This window comes from Hirundo rustica, chromosome 7, assembly GCF_015227805.2.
Source record: "Hirundo rustica isolate bHirRus1 chromosome 7, bHirRus1.pri.v3, whole genome shotgun sequence".
NCBI classification, from domain to species: Eukaryota; Metazoa; Chordata; class Aves; order Passeriformes; family Hirundinidae; genus Hirundo; species Hirundo rustica.
In genome coordinates this window covers 29,947,080-29,967,979 of record NC_053456.1, presented here as the reverse complement: position 1 = coordinate 29,967,979, position 20,900 = coordinate 29,947,080, and the positions used below count along the sequence as shown (strand labels likewise).

The window sequence follows — 20,900 nt, the reverse complement described above, 5'->3', positions numbered from 1 at the left end:
CTGCAGCCACTCCAAGTACAAACTTGAAGCTAGTTTTTCTACAGAAACTGCTCAAAAAAAAATACCCTTCCCATATTAGCTGCTTCACCAAGGGGAAAAAAAAGAAGAAATGGAACATGGTGAAATAAATTACATTCACTTCTTTTCTCAGGCACAAAATAGGCTTGCTGAACACAGTAATTTATTAATTTTAAATGTCCCTATGCAAATCAGTTCTCTGGAATAAGACAAAATCCACTTTCCTTTTTAAAAATAATCTAGGGCTTTTTATGTTTGAGATGATGGCAAGATGTCCTAGTGCACTTTGAAAAAAAAATATTGTGCTCTGTCTTTGCAGCAATGCATCGTAATTATTCAGCCTGCTGCCATAATTAATAATAGAAACCAATGAATTAAGACACTAATAATCCCCAGATGTTCAAATGGAGAACAAAATACTTTCAGCTTGTCAGCAGATATATGGGGGCTATGCTATATATGTTAAAGCTGTTGCTGAACTTTGGAAATCAAGAAGCACTTTTATTTACAACATCTGTGAGTGTATCTTCCTTCTTTGAGAAAACTCATTGAAATCAAACAACTTGTTAATCATTTTCCTGCATATATAACAAGACCATTTGTCTACTCAAAACTAAACCAGGACTGTTTTTGTATTTTTTTCTTTACCCTTGTTTTTCACAGTATCTGTTGTCCCCTTGAATTCACAGATGCCATACCCTAGAGATTGTGCAGGTCCCTAAAAGCCAAGGCTCCTGCATGTAAAAGAAGGTTCCACCAAGTAGTTACTGCAGTACAAGGTGCAATACAACCCAAAGGTGCACGGCGATGCGAGCACACGGCAGCAACCACCGCTCACACCTCCGAACGGGAACACCCAGCAATGCAGGCTAAACTGGAAGAGAAAAACACCACATGGGCTAATGTGTTGCTCCAAAGCAGCACTTTCTCCACGTCCAGGTGCTCACATTCGGCTCAGCTCCTCCCTGGGGTGATTGTTTCATTCAGGGAGGTAAGGCAGGCCGCTGCCTCACCCTGTCTGACCTCCTCTGCTTCCCTGCCACCGCATTTCAGCCTCTCACCCTGAGCGAGGCCACCCCTCAAGCAGCACCCGCTGCTCTTGGATGCTGCACTCCACACTTGATTCCAGGACATCCAGAGGAGGCTGGTGCACTGAGCTCTCCCTGCAGCAGCTCCACAGAGCCGCTCATCCCAGCAGACTGGCGAGGTCCCCGGCTCCCTGTGCCATCTGTGTGTCAGCTGTCCCCAAGCTATGTCCCCACACTTCTGTGGATGAAGTAACACAGACACGGCTCTCCAAGGCAGCCGCTGCTGGGGCCTGTCTCGAGGGCTGCAATCATTGCTTTTTTTGTGATTTAATGATGCAGGGCTGGATGGTGGATTTATCAAAGCCTTGGGTAAAGGGGTCCTTACAGTTTGTGCTGCCTTCTTTTGTGTCAGGATTGAATAAATCTCTGTTAACCCCATTCTTAGAATAGATTAAATCCCTCTTCGTGCTAACTCAGCTACTCTTTGTTTTTGGCAAGCTGCTGATGCTCCCTTCACTCAGATTCTCCTGCCTAAGAGAGATGCCACCAGCCCTGTGGGAGCAGCGTCCTCCCCCTTCAGAAACCAGCAGTGTAAAGAAATAAAGTCATAGTTTATCCCCTTGCATACGATCTCCTTAGGCAGCTCATGACAGAGCCCTTAGAGGATGAGTTAACCTTATTATTATTGTAATTCTGCGTTGAAAAAGAGTTGGTGTCAGTTTAGAGATTTGTGAGGTTCCCTCCAATTAGGCTGCGTGCCTGAAGGCAGAGGGGTGAGTGCTGGATCCATCACACAGGATGGATCCGCAGGAGCAGAGCGGGTGTCACCCTCTGTGAGAAATTCCTCCCAACAGCTGAGCCAAAGGCTTGTTTTCTCTCCCATCCACATCTCCTCCAGCTACTCATTAGCGCCAGGGCTGGAGGGGGTAAAAAATGGACAGGAACAGCCAGATCAGGGCTCCTCTCTGTGTGCTCCCCTCTGAAAAAGCACGCCTGAGAGTTCCAATTTACTGTTTAATACCAGATTGAACAGAGATGGAAATGCCACCCCGGTATGTGGATGTTAGCAGCAGAAGATGCTTCCTTATACAACCAAATCGTGTCTCCTTCAGAGAAAGCAGGCATGGATGTGCAGAGGATGGCTAGGAGGGATGCTGCCAGAGGAACAGCTCTATGTTCAGCGCTGTCTTTTGGGGCACAGGAGACAGACCACCATCCCTCCTGCACAGCCCCAGCAGCACACACACACACACCATTCTCACTAACCAGCAGTTCTTCACAACCCTTCCCAGTCCAGCACTGCAGTGACACAGCACTATTAGTTAACTTAGTGACGATTAAGGAACAAAACTCCCCGAACTTGACCGAGTGGAGTCCTGCTGCTTCTGCTTTGTGTGCTACTATGCAATTTCTATATCAAAGCAGCCCGGCTAGTGCAGCACTCCAGAGCAGCTTATTTATATGTAGATGTGGCTATATGACATTTCCAAATGCCATACATTTGCATATGAAGGTCCCACTTTTTTTTCCCCCACTTCAAGTAAACAGAGTCTGCTGTGATTCCAAAGCAGTGCTTTCCCTCACTTGGAGCTGACTGAGAATAATCCTCCTTAAGCAGCTAAAAAACCCCTAAAACACCTAATTTTCCAAATTCAGCAACCTTGGCTATCAACAGTGTGTCTGGCTGGGACTTGTGATTTATAGCTGCACCTTTGATACCAAACCGAGCGCGGAGAGCAAAACTGCAAGACCTTAAGATTTCATATGAAATGGCTACAGATAATCTGCAACACCAATCAATATTTGCAAATAGCCCTCAGACATATGATGGAAGCTTGTGGTCACCCTAAAAAAAGCCTGTGGGTCACATTCATTACAGCTATGAAGATGGTATTGATTTTGGTCACCGATTCTCCACTTGAAAACAAGAGCAGGAGCATGTTGCAGGAGCCTCAGAGGAGCTCTGAAACTGCAAACCTAACACAAATCCACAACCTTATGTAACACCAGGAAAGCCAAGTGGACATTATATATTCAGCTTTCTTGTCAAAGAAGATAAGGCTGAAGCAGATGGTATGTGGGCAAAGTTTCAACCTGAATACATTGCCTTCTAAAAACCAACAGCGCTATGAAAACAGCCCGACTTTGTGGCATGAGGCCGATGAACACGTTACCTGCACATTGAAGAGCTGCCTGATGCCAGGCCTTGAGGTATGCGCTACGGAGGAGCTGGAAGAGCTGCCCGTTGGCAACGTGTGCATGGAAAAAAAAAGATTCTCAGCACTTCTGTACCACCTTGCATGAGCAGTGTGAATTATGCAAAATACACAGCCTGAGCTCCGTCCCTGTGCACGTTGGAGCCGGGATGCACAGCCAGGGCGTGTGCCGAGGGAAGCGGTCCTTCGGCATCACCAGGCGGTGCGGGAGGGCTGGTGGGCAGCAGGGCAGACGGTGGTCACCTCACATCGGCTGTCCTCCTCTCCCACAGCTCAGCCCTGCTCCCAGGCTGAGCTCCCTGCTCCCTCCACACCCCTTGGGTTGGGAAACACCGAGGTGGGGATGCACCGCTCCCGTGAGTCCTGGGGCTCTGCCTGCTCTCAGAAGACTGTGACAGGCGCTTCCTGACTGTGACAACAGGCACAACAACTCCCAGGAGTCACCCTACCTGTGGTCTCAGCTTCTGGAGTTTCCTCCACCTGCCACTGCCTTTCTAGAGCACCTCATCCTCCACTGCCAACTGGTAGATACCATCAACTGTGACAAATGGGATGAGGTGCCAGAAAGCTGATAAATACTTTTGATATGACTCTAAAAATAGTGAAGGGATATTTGTATCCTTCTGACACTTTTTGAATAGTAGATGGATATGCATGACCTAAGTTTTAAGATGGGTGTCAGGAATATTGATGTGTGGAAGGAGCAGGATCGTTTGGCTGGCGCTGCCCTGGGGGACAGGCACATGACTGATGATGTCTCCACCTCCCAGCTGAGGGTGTGCTTGGAGGAGCTCGAGCAGAAAAATGGGAGCCCATCCATGTGGCGGTGCAAGAATTGTTTTATCAAGCTTTTGTAAGAAGTTTTATATTATGGTTCATTTCACTGTGCCCCCAGTTCTGTAACAGTCCATCCCCTTTGACTTTTCTGTATAACAAGTTGTTTCATGTCAATCATCCCACCCCCCACCTATCCTTGTCAATCCCCTCTCCCCGCCACTCTGGGGCATCCCGTCTGTCACTTTGGGACCCCTCCCAGGCCTGGGAAATTCCCAGAGAGGCGTCAAGTGATAGGTCGGCCCCAGGGGAATTCCTTTTCCCTTTTCATCAGTGGTCAGAGGCTTAGACGTGGACACCACCTGTCACCTCCCGAATTCCCTGATTTGCTGTCCTGTTGTCACCTCCCCTGAATCCTCCCCCGCTTATAAGTTCAGGGTGGGAAATTCAAAGGGTCTCTCTGGCCGGCAGTCTGGACGAGCTGCGGAGCTCCCGCAGCTCGGCCTGAATAAACCGTCTTTAAACCTGCTCAGCTGAGAGCCATCCTTTTATCTGCTGCCTTCGTCACAACACAATCTGGGCCAGATGCTGCTGAGAAGCCGAGTCCCACAGGTAAAGATAGCCTGCTGGCATACCCGGACTGAAAACGCTTTGGCCGCTGTGCAGATCTGAGCCAGCCAGTGGCCGGCACCCGCCCGGCGCGCAAGGGCACAGCCACACATCCAGAAAACAACCAGGATTCATCCTGCCCACCTAGGACATATCTTTTCCTCGATGGGGACGATGAAATTGGAGAAATGGGGCACCAGTCCTCTCGGAGCAGCACTGCTGTGCCCTAAGTTATGCCCCTGCAAGTCCTGACACATTAACTCCTGTACCATGTATGACTGAGCCTGGCATGTTCCCAGCATCACACCTGTAAATTTAACCTGGTAATTCCAAACTCTCTCTGGAAATGTGGAAGTCAAATATGGTTTCCTCCTTTTCCCTCCAATCCCTAGAACACTGTAGACTCCAAAGGTCTCCAGTTCGCACATCCAATCCCAAATGTCCTGAAGTTTTCCCTTATTTGGCACCCACGCAGATGGCCTGCAGGAATTTAAGTACTGGTGCAACTAGCAGCTCTTCCAGATTGTAAGGACTACACTGGTAGAAATTGCTTTTCAGCAATTAAACTGTAGATTAACAAAGCATGCTTCCAGTTTGTGTGGAGATGCACTTACAACCTGTATCCACTTGATCATACTTGGAGAACAGGCACTCTTACATAACACAGAGCAGCATTTTCCATCCATCCTCGCCCCTTCAGCTGCCTGCATGGCTTTTACTGGCAGAAGGATCGGGCAGGCAATCAATGAAACAAAGCAGGAACTTCCTCTTGAGAAACTGCTGCACATAAAAGCACACCCTAATCCAATTACCAGGCTGCTCCCTAATTTCCAATAGGAACTCCAGGCCTAAATGGATTGTTTTCCACAGAGAAGCGGTGTTTGAAAAGGTCTCTGACTTATATTTAGGTCTGCCAGCATGGGGTTATGAGACTTCACTTTCTGGTTCCACACTTCAAACAAACTCAAAAAATTACAAATGAAAGCAAGTATGAATGGCAAAATTGTCGGAGGTTTGATGGAAGGCACGGATAAGAAAAGGTTACCTAGGTACATGACAGGGTGGACAAGTAGGTCAGGGATGTCATTTTGGCTACAAGGGTTTCCTTGAATTCTTTTGACAATCCAAGGGTTTCACAGCCCTAGTTCTGAACTGATTTTATATTCAGTTTTGATTACTAAAAGCAGTCCTTTTTTTTTCTCCTTTTTTTTTTCAGGGCGCATGTTGGCAAGATGCTGCCAAGCTGAAGTGTGACACCCATTTGGCTCCCTTCCCTCCTTTCTTTTTTTCCAAGGTAGCATCTGTGCTTGTAAAAACATGCTGCCTGAGAGGATTCATCCAGGAAACTAAAGAAAGAGCTGCAGAATTTGGGGGAAGTGTGTGTGAGAAAATAGGAGACTAAAATAAAAATACTTGACTCCTATATGTGGTATTTTTGTACACTTCCTGAATCACATGCCTGGCAAATCCCTTGTGAATATCCTGGTTATATTAGTTGCCAGAGCATGACCCTGAATGGCCTGTGACTACTCAGAGATATATCTGTTGCTGGCTAAAAGCATGGTTTCAGCCATACTTTTCACCGCTTTTGTTCAGGCTATTCAGAAAAGTTTTGTTACGCTCAGAAACATTTTATTGGCATGTTGCAAACCCGTGATCACCGCTCTGTACAAATCAAACGCTGAGGGATGAATCCCATGTGGTTTGATGCTATTTTTACTCACCTCTTTGCCCTGAGTCCTGCATTGTAAAACTGAGATGGCAATGGGTCCACAGAGTCTACAACCCTGCTTCTTCTATCAGTCCAGTTGCATTGTTAAAATCTTTTGTGGCTGCTCAGAGGACTGGGGTTTAAAGTCTTTTGTGGCTGCTCAGAGAGTCTTGCTTTCAGCAGACTGTATGTTTGAAATTGCTACTTGGTAAACAGGAGCACACCAAGCAGTGAGCAATCTTGCCCATGCCTGGAGCTGGAGAGATATCCCTTACTATTCCCAATTTTAAGTGTAGGAGAAAATGGATAAAACAACATAAAATGTCACCGCAGCAAAAGCTGCTACATTCCTTTACCTATTGTACCAAAGATACACTGTTTCCCATCTGTCCTGAAACCCTGAAATGGAGGGGCAGAGCCAAAACCTTGGCATGTTCTTGGGTTTGCATCAAGAGCCCAATGTCACCGCACAAATTTAAGCTTTTTGTCTATTACCCCAGCGCCAATCAGGCAGTGGCTGACCTCTGATATGCAGAGAGGAGCCCACCCAGCGCTGCAGAACAAACACACCGTGCGCCCATCAGCGCCTGAGGGGTGGCGAGAGACCCCTCCAGGACACACCGCTATGGAGCCCTCCTCTGCTGACTGCAAACTCCCCCACGAGCTGACTTCCCCACGGAGCCAGCCCAGGCTCTGCCTGCTGGAATAACCCAACAGCAGGCAGCATCTGGTGGCCTGTCTCCCATCAAGCCCTTCCATCCAGACCCGTGGCTCTTCCCGTGTGATGGGACAGAAAGCGAGCACGGAGCTCGCCCTGCAGTCTCCTTCCATAAAGAGTGGAACAGCTTCTCTATGCCCCAGAGGTCCTGGGATTCATCACTGGTCACACAGCTCATTTTGAAGCACAGATAGAAAAGTCTATTAAGAACATAATCTTTTTTTTTTTTTTTTTTTTTTTTAATATAAATGAATACCTGTGTTTACTATTTTTATACACCTATTATTATTGTCTTGCAGCAGTGCCACTGAAGTGAGCTGTAAAGATGGCATTTCTGAAAATAAAGGGTTTGGTATTTTAACTCCACGTTCTCTCCTAGAGCTAATATTGAAAGCAGGAGAAGCTGAATGGAAAAGAAAGGGCAATTCTGGGAAATGGAAAATTTACTAAGAATACAAATGGAAGAAAAAGCCATACAGAGAAATCTCAAAGCCATTAAACTCAATGGCCACTCTCCCACTACTTCCAGCAAGGACGGAATTTTACCTACTGCCTCTTTAAATCTTATTGACTCTTATTACAGTATTTTAAACCAAACAGCTGACATCCTTTGCCCAGCCAAGGCCTTTTAAATCACTGAAATGCAGGATGGAAAAAAATCTGCAGTGCCAGATGTGTCTAAAAACAGTCACAGTTCTTGTTGAGGCAATCTGCAGAGGAAAATGTTTAGCATTTATCATGCCTGACAAAACACTAATAGTTTATCAGTTTTGATATGATAGACTAATAACAAGCTTTTCCATGGCTACTTCATTTGCAGAGCATGGAGACAGGCTACGCTACTGTTACTTGATTTTAGAACAGTGCTTTTTATTTAATTCTTTTCCATCCTAGCTGGATGGAGTACACTTCCATTATTAAATGAAATTGTAAACTAAATACTCTAGGGAAGGGGTGTTTTTGATGTATACCTGACAGAGCTTTAAACCACAGATAAAATAAGAGGGAGATTAAAACCACAGGGAGAGTTTTTATTTTTTTCCCCCTTGAAAAATATTTTGCCATTATGTAATGCTGTCTAAAACAGCTAAGGCTTGTGATAGCAGCAGCAGACAAAGCAGTGCATTTTGATTCACTGCTGATAATATTCTGACATGCACTGCCACTGGTACTCTAATAGCACATTTTGTTTACAGCTGTTGTATTTCCAAGAAGAGAGTTTCACAGTCACTTAACACTCACGGGTACAAGGTAAAATGACAGCCCAAGTGTGTAAGAAGTCACCTTTCTAGGCAGGTAAATATTGCTTTTCAAATCTGAGTTATTAAGAGCACTTCTGCACAGAGGTACTCCTCAGACTGCCAAGGCTGGGTTTATCTGGAATGCAGAGGAATGTTCGCATGGACAGAAGTGTGGGAGAAGGCACAGCTAAAATTCAAACTGCTGCACCTCCCGCTAAAATCCGTACTTTCTCTAAGCCATTTCCATTTTTCCTTCAGAAACAAGTTTCTGTCACCCGTGGTCCATACACTAAACGCTAATATGGGAAGAACAGCTACATTGCACTGCTCGGAAAATCAGTGCAGGGTTGTGGGAAGACAGAGACAGTGCTGAAGGCAATCCTGTCTCTGGTACACTGCAGCTGTGTTAGGTATCAAAGAGTGGGAACAGCCTTGCCCTCGCAGCTCTGGGTGTGACAGAAGAGAAGAGATGCTGGAGTTGGAGTTCAGCTGGAGTCTGCTGGCCGTGCTGTGAGGAGGAAGGGGCAGGAGGGCGTGCACGGGACAGAAGGGGTAGGATGCTGTACGAGGGACAGACAGAGTTAGGTGGCTGTGCTAGGGACAGGAAGGTGCGAGGTGGAATTGCAGAAGGAAGAGAGAAGAAGGGGAGAAAGCCAGAGCTGTGTGGAGCTGCCCATGGAATTGCAACAGAGAAAAGGGATGAGAGACCTATCTAGATAACAAGGCGCTGATACTTGAAGCCCTTGGAAGTTTTAAATGAAGCACTGTAAGTACAGTGGCCATCTCGACAACCACACAGGGTGTGGCTTTAAGCAGGTGTGTTCAATGGAAAAGGTAAATTCTCCTTTCAGCAGGTGTGTCCAGTGGAAAAGGTGAATGCACCTTCTAGCAGGTTTGTCCAATGGAAAAGATAAATGCACCTTCTAAAAGCTGTGTTCAATGGAAAAAAGCGGAACCATCAACCAAGTGAAACTGTTGTGGCAAGATGTTTGTCGGTTTTTACTTTCTTTACCCAAATCTATTAAACCAGGCAAAATTTGTCACTTGTCTCCATCTAGTCTAATTTCTGAAGGTCTACTAAAAATAAATACACCAGCTTCTGCTTTTCTTCCCCAACTTCCTTTAGTTCCACCAGATGTGTTTATATTCCCGAATCCAGGTGAAAGCCTTTGTTATCTTAAGGCTCAGGTTAGCACCACACGTGTCTAAATGATCAAATTATCTCGTGTTTGTATTGCAATTTGACATGATGATACTCCTTCTACAAAAAAGGATGTTTCAGTCAGTTCTAAGTAGCAACTTTCCTTATGGTTACAACTTATTTATTACGACTGTCATATGCTTTCATCTCGTGGTATTTTGATATCTAATATTTCATAAAGAATGCCAAAACATCCCATGAAACAAAATTCTGAGGAAATTCAGTTCTATGAATATTTCAAAATATTTTTTTTTAACATTTCAGACTAGATCAAACACAAATATTTAAATGTTGATGTTTCCTGAAAATGTATATTCTAGCGTCTCATTATAACTTTAACTCTCAAATCCTTGAGAAAGTTCTGTGATTCCTGACAGCAAATTCACAGAAACTAGGCGTAAAATAGAACTGCTGGGCACAAAAATACACTGTGGTACTCCTTAATATCTATCAACTAATTCAAATTAGTGTAATGGATGGCAAACAGCTGCTGTGCATCCTTTTGAAAAGTATCCTTCAAGGATGACTCTTGAGATGATCAAAGTGCCTGGAGCCCAGAGGAAGGATGGAACCAAGGGTAAGGGAAATTCCTCCCCAAATCCAGAAAACAGGATTAACTTCCCTCCCTCTTCCTTGCGGAAGATTGATAGAGTCTCTTGTCTCAGAATCCTTTTTCTCTTTTTTTTTTTTTTTTTTTTAACTTCCTTCTCTTGAAGGCGAAGCAGGGGAGTTGAGAAAGGAAAGAAGATGCTATCAAGAGGGAAATGCCTTCAGGGTGTCAAAATGCCAAAGACGCTATCTACCATGCTCCTGGCACGTGGATGAAGTGCTGGGGGTTACAGACTGACACCTACAACAGCAGCTACAGTTGGAACCCAGGCTCCACAGCAGAGTCCCCCAGGAGTCCCAGGTGCCACCACCCTGTGTCACCGTGACTGTCAGAGTGTTGGCCCCACAGAGGAACTGGCTGCACAGTCCTCCTAGACCCCAAAGGGAGAAGACCTTAAGCTTCCCTGTGACTTCTGGTGTGCAGTGGGTCTGGGGCTGTCTGCAGTAAATCTAACTGCAGATCTACGAAGCCGCTTCATGGCCTGCCTTGTTAGATGGACTTCATACAGAGCTCTGCTACTTAATGCTGGTCTGTCCCAAAGGAGAGGCCTGAAAAATGGCAAAGATGCAGTGTTATCTAGGTGCTACAAAGTGATTTAGTCAGATATAAAAAGACTTTTTTGGATAACTGTAAATCCCTTCACAATGGCAGTGGCTGCAGCAGGAATTATGGTGCATATTCCATATATCCATGGCAGCCGAACACTGGCTGTAGATCACGTTGTTTCATTCCCATAAACCTCTGAAAACAAAGGTTAGGAAAAAACAAGTTTTGGGAGTAGCTGTAACTAGAGCGTAAAAACTAGCATGACTGCAAGCCATAAATGTGATTTTTCGAGGGCCCCTACTCTTGCCATTAGAGGTCCTATTTAGGAAGTAGGTATCTAGTTGAGGACAACTTGAGAAATCAGGCACAATTCACCTTGTGTTGAGTTTTGGGGATCACATTTTTATGTGGAAGCAGGAAGGTTTCTTTTCTGCCAGCTTTACCTTCCTTTCAGATTACCCATTCTTCTGATCAAAGCCCAGATACTGAGCAGAGGACCAAAAGGTCAGAAAGTCCTGAAAGGTTCAGGTTTGCTCAAGAAGATGAATTCCTCTGCTCCAAATAACACCAAACATATGTAAATGGAACGTTATGTGTTTATGGACTGGGACACAAACGCAAGAATCTGTAGAAGTGCCTACGTGAACTCAGGTCTGCTCATCTCTATTGCACATTGAATTTCTGTTTTTAACCATAACCTTTAAGAGAACAAAATGTTACAGAAGCCTGCTTATGTGACAGCATAAGGGGAAAACCAACAAGTAAGGCACACAGGCTGGGGCAACCAGAAGAAGCGTTTGGAGCAAGCTTCATACATTTCTCACAGTTCTGAGGAAACCCCACATGAAAAAATAAAATTGGATTACAACATCCACCCTCACCCCACATCTTAAGGAAGCTTTACAGCTGAATTCATTTCCAGGAGTAAAATGCTTCAGGGATGCTGACACCAGTAAAACAGCCTGGTCCGGTTTTGCATTTTTTTAGGCTGCCCATGCCAATACTGGTGTTACAAGCTGGAACTTGTTTTTCCTGTTTATTTCCTATAGATCAAATTCTTAGCCAGGATTTACTGAATTTTCAGGCTCCCAAGCTTTAATGCAAATCAAATAGCTTTCTTTTATAATGTTCACTCACAGCAGTTCTGAATTTGTTTATTATGAGAAGAAAGCACAAACGAATTCTGCAACTTTTGATTCACACTCATTAGTGACTGATTTAAGGGCTAAGCTTTAGAGGCACAAATGGAAATGTTCTTCCTCCTTGAGCTACATCAGTCTAGGTAAAGAGATGTCTAGCAGTTCACCTGAGACCTAATTTAAGTTTTAATGCTAACAATTACAGGTTCCATGAGCATGACACTGGGAAATCGTAAGTAATGAAAAGGCACAATTTATCTCATTATAAAACCAAGCCCCCCCCCCCCGCCAGAAATCCAGAAAAACAAGGCACATTTTACCAAGCTTAGCACACGCAATTCAAAGTTAGAGGACAACTCCCATAAAAAGTGAGGTATTCTCTTGAGGCTGGCAGATTAAATGAGCAATATTTCCCTCTCCCTCTCGCTTGTTTTTAAATTCTCCATAAGCCTGTTTTTATTTTGCATGCTCCTCAGGAAGAGACTGTTAGAGTAAGTGCTGTTAAATCACATGGCACAGTGCTCTGGAGTGCTGCAGCTTCCTTCCTGGCAGGGGGCTTGTTTGTGAGGCTATTATGTGACCCCTACAACAGTGTGTCTGTCTCCCATTCCAAAAAACTATGTAGACTTCAGCAAGATACAGCCAAGCAGGATCTGAAGGTAAATTTGAGAGGGTCCTACAGAAGAAGAGCACTTGGGGTAGCTTGTGCTGCAGTGCCCATAGCAAGACAATTGCATTATTGCCCCAGCCTTTCCTATTTTAGAAATAAAACATCCAGACTTCTTATGACTCAGGAAAATGCTGGAGTGGGACTTACCACACTCCACCTTCTACAGCCCTGGAGTAAAATCACAGAAGATGTAGCTGCAGGTTTTCATTTCAAAAACACCCAGGACAAGGGGAGGTTTGGGGGCCAAGAGAGTCGTTGGGACTGACTCTGTTGTCTGCTCAGACTTGAGTTCAGAAGTAGCTGGCAGTGAGATTTATTGACCTAACAGCTGGGATCTATCACTGCCTTTCAGATTTTCCTCTGGATATCAACAGCCCTGGAGGAGCTGCAAGGCAACAGAAGGGCTGGAGAACACAGTGATCCCTCTTTGAGTTTGAAAACCTCTCAGTAGAATCTAGACTGGGTTTTTTTCCCTGTGTTTTGGAGAGCTCCTCTACCACCTTTTGAGGACCTTCACTGTGCATAAAACTTAAGTGTATTTTCATAAAACTTTGCAAACAAATGCAAATGGCAATTTGTAAATGCAAATAACAATCCAAGCAACATTTAAAAGCTTCCTGTTTTTAAAAAAAAGCATCAATTGTACCATTCCTGTTCTTTCACTGGTTAGAGTGTGTGTGTCAGTGCAGGTGGAGGCCGCAGCTAGACAGCATTCATGCTGCCTCACAGCTGTCAAAATATTAAAATCCAGGTTTTTTTCAATTTTTAAGTGATTTCATGGAATAGCAGGAAGGCTTTCTATATAATCTGTTTATTTAGTGTGACAACCTCTGACTCTGAGTCTGAGGAATCGAAAGCCAAGCAAATCTGCATATGCAAGGATGTAATTTACCTTACATTTTTACAAAGCTGCAGATGAGAAATAGTTTCTCTCTAGCTGTGAGGGTTGCACAGTGTTCAGCTTTGTGTCTCACTTGCTAATTCCATTAAGCAGAAAGGAAAGCCTGGTTCACAAAGGCAGAGCAAAAATGCACCACAGTTTATATCCCATAGCTAAGCTCTGGGGCTTTATTATTCTTCAGCAGTTCAGCAAATGACTGACATAGTAGTAGACACAAAATTTAATTTAAACAGACAATGTCAAGTGGTTTAGACTCCAAACTTAACCTACTTTGAAAATGTTATGATCTGGAGGAGGAATCTAGTCTGAAGTTCTCATATTTTAGTCCAGGGGGGCGAAAAATTAAAAAAAAGAATCACTGTAGAAATTCAGCACTGCTGTTCTGATTCCTGGCTATTCTCCAGGCCTGTTACAGACAACAAAGATGGCTGTGACTGAATTGTATTTATTTTGGAGTCCAAGACTCTTGGTTTTTGAAGGGACTCATTGCAGAGTCTGAGACTCTTCTCTACCCTTGTAATGTGCCATGGCTCTCATGGCCTTCATCCCACAGCCGTGCCCCAGCCAAAGGAAGATGATGTGTTGACACAGATGGATTTTGCCCTTTTTGGTGGAGCTCTGAGTTTGCTTGGGCAACACAGCCATCTGCCTGATTACTCGCCCCAGCACCCCCAGGAGTGCCAGGAAGCGCTCTGAAAAGGATCCAAGACTGTCAGGCAGGTTTGAAATCCCATGGGAAGCCAGGAGGGTGAGCAGGGAACAGAGCAGCCATGAGCAGACGTGCAGCATTTTGTGCTTGTTATCGGTTCTGGGCACAGCAACAGCACCGGCAAGATGGGCCAAGGCACTGCCTGCAGGAGAGTCCCAGGACTCCCCAAGAGCCCAGAAGGCACCACCTGAGGTTGCTGCCTGCAGGAGAGTTTACTGCCCTCGAGGAACCCAAAATACAGCTCAAACTGACCACTTGTGGATGCACTTTTTTCACCAGAGGAGACTATTTGGGCTGAAAATGCTTCCTTCCCCTTCCCATCAGCTTCTCTGTGCTGCTGGCATTCAGCTGCTGAGACTTGATCTAATCAATGCTCATATGGGGAGGTTTGTCTGGCCTGGAAGATGATATTATTGAATAGGTCTATCAGATTTGTCAGTGTCTTCGCCGACAATTTTCATGAATATATAACACTGAAATATGGCACATCCATACTGACTTATTCCTTATGGTGCTCAAAATGGCTTGAAAAAAAACCCTCTGTAATTTGATAATGAGAAAGGGTAAAGTCATTAGGGGGACAATTGTTAATATCCAGATTTTAAGAAAAGAATATAAATATTGGAGAATAGAAATAAATAGGCAAATGGATTAACAAGACGAGGACTCCTTGATTGCCTGGACTCTGAATTCCAAAATGCCACCAAAACAGCCTTAGTTATGCGTATAATGGGGAAATTCAGGAAAGCATCCATCACAGGACTTTCAGCTCAGACACTACATTCCAAAACATACATTACACTTAAAATGCTTCAAAATGCTCTTTCATGGAAATTGCAAGATAAAGTGTATTTCTACTGGATTTGAGGGGAAAAATCACACCCATTCATTTATTCAGTAAAACCAAATCTCACTGCACAAACTTGATCAAGGTCAACGATCTGCCATTTGTGGAGGAGAGTGAAAACCTCCCCAAGTCTGATAAATACCTTGGGGGTTCAGAAAAAGGAGAGGCCAGAACTGCAGAGAGACACAAAAGCACAAGAGTACAGACACGTGTGGCACAGGCAGCCACAGCAAGGGCAGAGTGGTGACCCTGGAGAGGCAGGACAGGGTCAGAGAAGGGCCAACTACAGCTCACTCTTCTCATGTTTGCTTTGTTGAAAAAGGGAGGCACCGCTTTTTGGGTGCCTCTGATATTAGTCAGGCACTTGGAGTTCTGGCATAAATCTTGCCTGTGTAAAGCAAGAGCCCCTAGAAACCAAGACGATGCAAACCTAATGCAAAGATTTACCCCTCAAAGGAATGAGTACCCTTGGCTTTGCAAGCCAAAAGATTTGTGCATTATTGGTGAGCGCCAGCGGGCTGGCAAGAACAAGAGGGAGTGAAGATGCTGATTGAACAGACGGTTTGAATAGTTCTATATGGGAAAACTCAGCTGGGTGTTGGGAGTTGTGGCTGTTTGCAGAGCTGCTGCCTTCCCGGGCCCCCGTGGTGGGCGCGTGGGGGCGGTTATGGAAAAACCCGCTCTGCTCAGCCACCACAGTCCCTGCAAAGAGCGTCTGGCTGCATTAGCATAATTGACAACATCAATTATGCCCACTGCTATACTCTCCCCTGGGAAAGTCCTTCCATACAAGCCAATGTTTTTAAAAGCGTGCGGTGTTCGCGGTCTCGGCCATTTTTAGTGCCATTAAATGGCAGAGAACAAAGCTATTCTGTGGAAAGCTGCAAGCTCGGGGAAATTGCTTCAGAGGCTGAGGAACTGTTGCTTTTTCACACAAAGCTTCCCATGGTTAGGGCAGCACTTCCTGTCTGATGAGATACGAAGGTGGGAAAAAAGTAGCACAGGCCACATTCTTATCACGGCCATCACCATCAAATGTTTCTGCAGCTGAAAGAACACGAGGATGGCACAGAGCTTCCTGTCTGGCAAATGCTGATGCATGAATGTTCACTGAGCCTCAGTTTTATACTGCTGCCTTCCTCTTCCCTGATTATTTCCAGAAGGCTGGAGCTGCTGCAGCTTTTTGATACAGCAATCCCATTCCCCTAAGGTCTCCTGACAGGGTTATGCCCCAGACACTTGGGGACACGGGAGGCATGTGGATTGCCCTGAATAAACTAGCAGTTTTCACCCTACCTGCTGTTACTGCACGTAAAAATGAAAAATTTAAGCCAGGGTAATAGGCACAAACAAAAAACACACCAGCCTGGCAGAGGCAACTGTGGCTGAGGTTAAATCAATGGAGAGAACCTGATGAGACCTGCCTAGGGACCACAGTCACCACCCTCGAGAAGCCCACTGGGGCCTGAGCCACACCAGGAAATGGCTTTCTAAGGTGCAACAACGGTGTCTTCCTGTGCCAGAGGCACCTACTGGACTTCACTGCTGATTCATGATGCCTCCATCACTCACACAGCTGTAGGTCAGGGAGGTGCCCGTGTCTTTTCCACAGGTCTTTGTCATCTCCCACTGGACCATCTGTTCCCACACCCCTTCTGACCTTTTGGTGCTTGGAGACCATCTCCACCACAGACCCGCTCCTCTATGCCTTGGCTCTGCCCTCCTCCCTGTCAAGTAACCCAGATTCCTCCTGAGGTCCCTCCTTGGCTCCCAACCCCTGACAACACTTTGCTGCAGCCAATTTTCTTCTACCCACCACCTCTCCTCTTGAATGTGGGCTGAAATATCATCTAAGCAAGGGCTGTTCTCTCCCTCCTGCTCACTTGAGCTCCAGGTGTCTTTTGTGCTCCTCTTCCTCCACGACCCATGACGTGGCCTTCCCTTGTCCTCCTCCTCCTCCCTAATCCCCAAGCTGCCTTTCCTCCCTTCTTGTTACAACTCAGTTGCTTCATGCTTAAACATGCTGTCTCCTCTCTAGCTGACATGGGTCCCTGCCATCCTAAAGCAAATCCACCAGACAGCAGCAGTGTAGGTCAGGCTGCACACTGAAAAGGAGCCCCAGGCCTTCAGCTCGGCTTGGGGAAGCCAGTGCTCTCCTCAGCTCTCCAGGAAAAAAGAGAAAGGATTTAAGATAACATTACTTGGCCTTGCTTCTACATTTAAAATAAATCATTTTGGCCTACTTGGCCTTATCTCCTGTCCCCTGTCCCCACAGGACACAACAGCAGCTTTTCAAGAAAACTGACTACTACCTCCCACGAAAAGCAGAGGGTAATCAAGAGTTTGGAGGAAAGATGCTGAAGACTTTTTTCTCTTTGCATGTCCCTGTCTTCACCAATGGAAGGGCTCCTTGACAGCAGAAAACACCTGGACCGTGGCTCACCCTTGATCTTCTAGAAATTCATCCCAGCATTTTTCTTTCCATAGCAACTTCTACCCTCCCTGCTTCGTGCTGCAGCAGCCCCCAACACCTCGCATCACTCTGCCTCACCCAGACATCATTTATTCCGAGCTCTATCTTTTAATCATCACGCACTGTTTTAAGTAGGAACAGAACAACCATTTCCAAAGCTGGGTACCCCACTGTCACAGGGGTGGCACAGAGGACCTGCACAGGGGATGCCCAGCTGGATTAACTACTGCCTCAGGACTCTCCCAGCAGGGAATGTTCACACCTGTGAAACCATCAGCTGGGTTTCACCCCAGCCGTACAGCTCAGGCAAACCCAGTGATCCACACCCACTCTCTCCAAACGCCTCAAAACCACAGAAACATCACGAAGCTGAAGCAATGAGTGCATCACCTGACCCATTTTCACCAGACCTTCCCAGAGGCTTTCATTCTCAGTGTGAGCTGTGAACATTTGCATGCACGTGCGTGCGCACACACACGTTCAATTTCTGAATCGATCCTCCCGGGCAAAGGGTGTAAAAAATGTCTCCCAAATCTCACTAGTATTTACATGTTTTTAATTTCAAGTGCCATATAGGGCTATTCAGCCATTATATTTTACTGTAGCTTCTAAATAAATTAAACCCATTTATCACTTAAACCCCCCACATTTTAAGAACCTTATTAACTTCATAGTTAAATGCCGACAGGTGATATCTATTATGGCAGCGTCTCATGGAATCCCAGCAGTGCTACGAGCTGGATTTTCACTTCCTTCAAGCTGTATATCATGACAAAGATATGCATAATCTAGTGCACTGATTCCATAATTTTCAATAACGTCTGCTAATTCTGGCAAATAATTTACAGTACTTATTTCCTCCGCCAGAACAGGTGTTTTATGGCCAGAGTAGCTGTAGGTTGACAAAAACAGAAGCAGGCTATTTATTATGAGAGTTTGTAGCAAAAGAAAGAGTAATGGAAGGACGGTGTTTTCTTAAAGTAAACCATGAAAACTGTACTAGAAGATGAGGACACTTCACCTCAGCAAACGAAGGAGAAAAGAGACTTACAGAGACCCTGTGAACTGTGATTCTCAAAAAGCGGAACTGTACCTGCGTAATCTGTCCTTGCATAATGCCCATCTTCTGATTTTGTAGTTGTTGTAGTATTGTCTGCGTGAAAAGAAATGTGTTGAGTTGCCTGGGGAGCCTGGACTCGATACACCCCAACCACAGTGCCCAGGCAGAGCTAACTTCACTTGCACACACATCATCCCTGCTGGCTGCAGGGCTCTCCTGGGCCTGCCAGGTGAAAACAGCAGGATCTTTTTTCTAACAATATGTGATAACAGATTGCAGCTGGGATAAATATATCAGTCTGAAGCAGGAGTTGTCATTTCTGCTCTACTTGAAGTAATTGGGGAGTTTTAATATGTACCCTGAAATGAACTGCCACTTAGAGTGGTTAACTTTAAAGAGATAGGAGTAAACTGCAATGTGTTTAATGCACTTGTATACTATGGCCTTGTAAGTAGATGTCCTGAGGATTTATGGGTTAGAATCTAAGGAAAAAAGCTATTGAGGGTCTGAGCCTCAGTAGAGGAGCTTTATTTACGGGAGCTATTGAAAGGCAAATTCTCTTCATTTTTATTTTAGAGAAAACCAGTTTTTTTAAAGTCAGCTCAAGGGTTACAGGTGATGTAGTAGCCCAAGAGGTGGGCACAGAGAAGCATTGTATTTATGGAGAAACAGACAGCCTCGAGCCACGATTGGAAAACTTCCTGCTGGGCATCTTGGGAAATATGGGGCCCAGCAAGGGTCACTTGAAAAATCAGCTCAAGCACTGTATTTGGGAGCACCTGTTTGGAGAATCTCCCTGGACTGCCTCATGCTGCACCAGAGGATCCATCCTGGGGGGCAAAATGTATCTGAGGGGCATTCCCACTGCCCTGCTCCATCTGCTGCCTGGCAGGCAGAGCTCTGGGCAAGCTGCTCTGGGCAGGAGCCTGGTGACTGGTGCAGAACTCAGTGCAGGGCTGGGCAGCCCCCTGCTGCTGCTGCTGTGGGCAGACCATGGGCAGGGTTAGGAATGGTGCCCTCCTCACGCCTCACTGTGGGCTCTGCCTCTCACCTCTCACAGCCGGTGCTCTAAACTGCAGCAGACTAATGGAAATGTAACAATTCCACAATTCCCCAATAAGAAGCCAGCCCTGGTTCTTTTTTTTTTTTTTTTTTTTCCTCCCAGAACAAAAATTGAAAACATTCTTTGAAATGAGTTTTGTTATGAGAGTTACCTTGACATCGACCCAAAGACATGACTTCAATTTTCTCTTGTTTCTGGCATGATGCCTCTTTGATTTGACATGCATTATCATAAGATTTCCCATCGGAAGCACAAAGAGGATTGAAGTTGGTTTGAGAACAGTCAATGTTGCACACACACCTGAAAAGATACAGAAAGAGAAAAAAGGAGAGGCTAATATGAGAAACTTTTCTCAAGACATGATAAATACATCTCAGAAATTTAAGTGTTTCTATTATCCTGACTGTACAATGCAAATCAACATTATGAAAGCAGAAGGTTCTGTCAAGAGGTCATTTGTATTTCTCAATGGAAATGAGATGCAGGGAGAGGGAAGAGGCACATAAAAGCAAGCAAAAAGAAAGACAAAAGAAGTGTGTTTTACATGGAAAACTGTACCACAGCATTACCACTTGTAATCTCCTGTAAACCAAAGAGATATGCAGATAAAGAACCTGCTGAGCCCTCCTGCAAACTAAAGGAGCCACAAAATTCTCCTCTGTTCAGATGCTGTCCATTGTATGTAGTACTATATAAATGTGGGTTTATATTGATTTACGAATTAATTCTGAAAATAATTACAGCACCTAGAGGCACTCTGATTGTAACAGAAGATGTAATACTGAAGCCTCACTTCACCCCACTGGGATAAAACCACCTGCCAAGACTGAGACTGGAGCAGGGATGTGAGTGCTCTCTCTCTGTGCCTCAGGCTGGTGGGATCTCCCCAGCTCCTGGGCACAGAGGGGCTACTTACTGTTAAACCAGGAGAATGCTGTTTTAGGGAAGACTTTGTGCACAAGCACTTTCTGAATCACTTGGATACCTCAGCAAGCAAAAAGCCTTACCCAGGTGTTACCCAGGAAGGTCTCTCGACCCCGTGTCATGCTCTGTGCGGGGTGAAGGCTCCCATGTCCAAGGGCACAGTGTGGGCAAATGCAGGCAGGGCAGTGGTGGCCCCATGCTCAGATTGCTTAGGGCCATCTACAGAGACTCCAGGGCCCAGCTTGTGAGCTCCTGGGCTGCCCTGCGACGTGAACCAGAGCGCAGGGAGGTGTTCACTTCCAAAGTCTGCTCTAGATCGGAACTAACGCACTAACGTGGACACATCCTGATCCCAGCAACGCTCACCATTGCTTCTAAGATGGGGAAACCTAATTATTTCCATCGACAGCAGGCTGCAGACTCTTTTCTTTCACTTTCTCCT

General features: G+C 45.4%; 1 protein-coding gene across 1 annotated transcript in view; it reads right to left on the bottom strand.

Annotated features, from left to right (window-relative positions):
* Positions 1-20,900, bottom strand: part of TMEFF2 (transmembrane protein with EGF like and two follistatin like domains 2) — a 126,436-nt gene that overhangs the window by 14,416 nt on the left and 91,120 nt on the right. Inside the window, exons 6-7 of the mRNA XM_040069692.2 lie at positions 19,686-19,834; positions 18,505-18,564 (exon numbers count right to left, since the gene is read on the bottom strand). Of these exons, the coding sequence (XP_039925626.1) occupies positions 18,505-18,564; positions 19,686-19,834 (209 nt within the window). The remainder of the gene's footprint in view (positions 1-18,504; positions 18,565-19,685; positions 19,835-20,900) is intronic.